Source organism: Lathyrus oleraceus, chromosome 3 (genome assembly GCF_024323335.1).
Source record: "Lathyrus oleraceus cultivar Zhongwan6 chromosome 3, CAAS_Psat_ZW6_1.0, whole genome shotgun sequence".
Classification (NCBI taxonomy): Eukaryota; Viridiplantae; Streptophyta; class Magnoliopsida; order Fabales; family Fabaceae; genus Lathyrus; species Lathyrus oleraceus.
The window spans coordinates 319,268,876-319,273,486 of record NC_066581.1 but is presented as its reverse complement, the minus strand read 5'-3'; the positions used below and the strand labels follow the sequence as shown (position 1 = coordinate 319,273,486).

At 32.6% G+C, this 4,611-nt stretch overlaps 1 protein-coding gene across 1 annotated transcript; it reads left to right on the top strand.

The window, feature by feature from the left end:
* Positions 1-2,156: 2,156 nt before the first annotated feature.
* On the top strand, positions 2,157-4,232 carry LOC127127387 (patellin-6). Its single transcript, XM_051056560.1, has 4 exons — positions 2,157-3,007; positions 3,117-3,241; positions 3,354-3,495; positions 3,683-4,232. Exons 1-4 carry the CDS (start codon positions 2,207-2,209, stop codon positions 3,977-3,979), a joined length of 1,365 nt encoding a protein of 454 aa, XP_050912517.1. The 5' UTR covers positions 2,157-2,206; the 3' UTR covers positions 3,980-4,232.
* Positions 4,233-4,611: the final 379 nt, after the last annotated feature.

Genomic DNA, 4,611 nt, shown 5'->3' with positions numbered 1-4,611 from the left:
GCAAGTCTGGTCGAATCAGCTAAAGATCGATGAGCATTGGTAGAGTCTGTGGACTTAGTGGAAATTTCAAATGTTCTAGTTAGTTATTTGACCCAATTGAAAGAGCGGGAATTATATTAGAACAAGTGGTTACTCAAAGACACGTGGGGGCTCGTCGGAGATAACAACTGCATGGAAGTAAAACGTGTTTTGATTTGCTTAGTCGATCGTCTGTAGGTGGTTATTTTAGATTAGTATATAAGGGGACGCCTATTTACATAATAGGGGTCCGCAATTGTACTCATATTTCTACATACTCAAAGTATATGTGTAATTGAGAAACGAGTGAAGAAAATGTACGTATGCATTCCATATTATAAATTTCAAGCACTTTCATATTCAAGTCTTTCTCGGCATTCAATTACATTTCGATTCTCGTTATTTTATCTCCAATTTTCATTTCGATTTCAATTATTTTTATTTCAAAATCTTTTACATTCCAAGTCTTGTCAAAATTTTACATATTATCTTCACATTGTGTTTCTATTTCAACCATAACATGATGTTCAAAGGTTTAAATTCACACAAATATGTTCCCGGAGATTTTCGAGTTTGATCCCTTAAGTATTAATAAAAACTTGTTTTGTTTACCAAATTTATCAGTAAACATCATGAAATTTTAGTCTATGATTCTACACACTTGAACAAATATTAGTATACCTAATTGTTCTTTAAATACTTTGTTATCATTAAAACCTAAGGGATATGTGACAAACCAATTTTATTCTAACAATGCATGTTATTATTGTTATTGTTGTAAGTCATGGACACTCTCCTTTAAGTCTTCACTCTAGCGAAACAATTCTTCCATAGCAGTTAACATCTTTGATTTGATACCTCGGTAACTCTTGTTGTTATTACTACTTGCGGCAACTCTCGTCAACATAAGACAGGATCATACTACTTTTGGAATAGGCGTGTGTGCGACATGTTTAGTTTTACTGAGCCCCATAGTGGACATCAAATATCTTGTAAAAAAATACACCAATGAAAATCTTACTAGTGAAAACTAGTAAAGTCGCATTCGAACTATCTTATGAATTACGTGTATTTTTCTTCTAGTGTTCTTCCTCTTATATGGACGCTCTAATTCATCTTACATGAAGGCCCGTTAGAGACAATTTAAGGTGACTGTCCCTGATTCGCTTGACCTCTTAATAATGATTAAAAATATGACTTAATCGTCCAAATATTAAATAGTATCCTCAACTAATCATAAACGTGCTCTCTATCATATCTCAATAAAATACCGTCTTACCTTAAGACACATGCCGACATAACCTATGTCATCAACTATTTCAACTTAATCTTAGTATTTTAAATAAATTATTAATTTGAATAAACTCGATTGCATCCGAATAAATCCAGTCGAGTCATTTAGACACTCAATCTATAATACTACACACATATTATATAAACTTAATATTATTTAATTTGAATGTTAAACTTAATATTGAATCAAATACAAAATATATTTGACTCAAATGTCAAATTTAATACTAAAATCAAATATATGTATTTGACTCAATTATTAAGTTTAATCAATATTGGAAATGTCAAACATAATATTTTAGTCAAATACATCTTAATTTTAATGAAGGCATGTTTGGAACTTTCAACCAAAACTAAATTGAATTGCATTAAAAAATAAATTGAGTTAGTTTGGATTAAAAAAATAACCCCTAGAACACCCTTACTCAAAATGAAATTAAAATAGTACTTTCTTTTTGTCCCTTCCACTAGATCTCAGTTTATTTTTTATCAGTTATAGATCCCATCCCAGTCCCTAAACAGCTTCCAATCTTAAACAGTACTATAGCATAAACATATCCTATCACTTTCTCTCACTCCTTTCACACTTTCAATTTGACTTCAAGTAGAAAAGTGATAAAAAAGCAGTACTATTAGATCAACACGCCAACTTTTTCAAATCATTTTTCAATCCAATCATTATTTTAAATAAAATTAATATTTTTAATATATAAAAATTATGACAAAATATATAAATCATTCAATGAATATGTCCCTAAATATAATAATTATTCAATAAACTAAAAAATATTTTTTATTTATAATTTTGACTGGAATATATTATTTATAATATAATATAAGCCTTAAAAAGCTTCGAACTTTCTCTGATTATCAACAACCAACATTTTCCGTTTCAATGGCGAAAAACCATCTGGGTCTCTCTCAATTCCCTCATTCTTCATCAATGGACCACTCTTCATCTTCTACATCTATCATCACTAGTAGCACACCCTTCTTAGAAACTCCAAAACAACCTTCTCCAAAACCACACAAAAAAACCATAGTAACAACATTAATGGAAGCTGCAAACTTCACATCCTCTTCCTTCAAAGAAGACACCTATTTCGTCTCCCACCTCAAATCCTCGGAGAAGAAAGCTTTACAAGAGTTGAAGAAAAAGCTCTCAGCTTCAAAGGAAATCAACAACAATGCTTCCATGTGGGGTGTTTCCTTACTTAATGGCAACGATGCTGCTTCTGCTGATGTGGTTCTCTTGAAGTTTCTCAGAGCAAGAGACTTTAGAGTCAGTGATGCTTACACCATGCTTGTGAGAAGTCTTGCATGGAGAAAAGAGTTTGGTGCTGAGAATATTCTGGATGAGGAACTGGGATTCAAGGAGCTTGAAGGTGTTGTTACTTACACTCATGGTTATGATAGAAAAGGACACCCTGTGTGTTACAATCATTATGTTGTGTTTAAGGATAAGGATTTGTATGAGAGGATTTTTGGTGATGGAGAGAAGCTCAAGAGGTTTTTGAGATGGAGGGTTCAAGTTCTTGAGAGAGGAATCAAGCTTTTGAACTTTAAGCCTGGTGGGGTTAACTCTTTGATTCAAGTTACTGATCTAAAGGATATGCCTAGGAAAGAGCTAAGGACTGTTTCCAATGAAATTCTCACACTGTTCCAGGATAATTATCCTGAAATGGTTGCTCATAAGGTAGTACCTTGTTTGTTGACATTGATTTTAATGTGATTTTGTTGTTTTTATTTGGAATGAAATGAAATATGAATTGTTCTTTTTTTTGTGTTCAATTTATTGGTTTCAGATATTCATCAATGTGCCATGGTATTTTAGCATGTTGTATTCAATTTACTGTCCGTTTCTGACTCAAAGAACTAAGAGCAAGTTTGTGATCTCTAAGGAAGGAAATGCAACAGAAACACTCTACAAGTATGTCTCTAACACATCAATAATAGTATATGCAATTTTAGACAATTTGTGTTCTCTTTTATCATGATTCAATCTTGAATTTATTTGATTTTGTTTGTCTTTTTTTGTTCAGATTCATAAGGCCTGAGAATATTCCTGTTCAATATGGAGGATTGAGTCGACCTAATGATTTTCAAAATGGTCCCCCAAAACCAGCTTCTGAGTTCACTGTTAAAGGAGGAGAAAAAGTGAACATACAAATAGAAGGAGTCGAGGTAACAATTATGAGCTATCTAGCACTGACACTTCTAAACAAAGTGTGACCGTATCAGTGCCCACACTGATACGGATACGTTTTGTTGAGAAGTGTTGTCGTGTCAGGATCGTGTTTCATGTGTATTTCATAATCTATAATGGCTAGTGAATTATATTTTTGTTAATTAGTTGGTATTTGTTGAATAGAGTGGTGCAACAATCAAGTGGGAGATTGTAGTTGGAGGCTGGGAAGTACAATACAGTGCTGAATTTGTCCCAAATGCAGAAAGGAGCTACACAATAGCAGTTGATAAGGCAAGGAAAGTTGATGCTTCAGAGGAAGTAATTGAGAGTTCATTTACATCAAAAGAAGGAGGCATAATAGTACTCACAGTTGATAACTCTGGTTCAAGGAAGAAAAAAGTTGGTGCTTATCGCTATTTTGTCTCCAAATGCAACAACAATAATACAGCTTCTGATAATATGCAATTAATTTTGTATTAGTAAAAAAGTGAGTAAAGAAGAAAAAGCAATTGGCTTTGGTTTGGCGTATTGAGATGAGTTTTGTCAGAGGGTGTTGTCGTTATTATTGGCATATGTGTGTGTGTGTGTGAAAGTACGAGTGAAATGAGTGGATATAGACATTGGTCATTAGAGTTACTCCCTGCTTTTGAAGGATTTTGATTTGATGTATGTTGCATGCAGTCATGCAGTTAATAATCCAATGGTCACGATAGTCCAATGACTTTTTTTTTAATTGTAATTTTATTTATTTATAAAAATTAATTTATGAGATGTTATTGATTAAGTGTGATAAAATGCTTGAGCTTTTTTTATCGGGTGTTTTTGACTGAATTTGTAATGGGTTACGCCTTGGTTTTGAGTATTTGTTCGATTTAGAATAGTTGTGAACAACCTTTAGAAATTGTGTTTTGTTATGAATATTGTTTGTGGTGTTTAGCAAAGATAAGATTGGGGCATTCAGCAAAGATAAGAAGATTTTGAGAAGACTGATTGAGAATTTCTTTCTGAATGAAGATGTGTTGTACAAGAGAAATTTTGGCATGGTCTTACTTAGATGCGTGCATAGACACAAATAAGACATGTTAATGCAAGAAATTCATGAAGGATCTTTT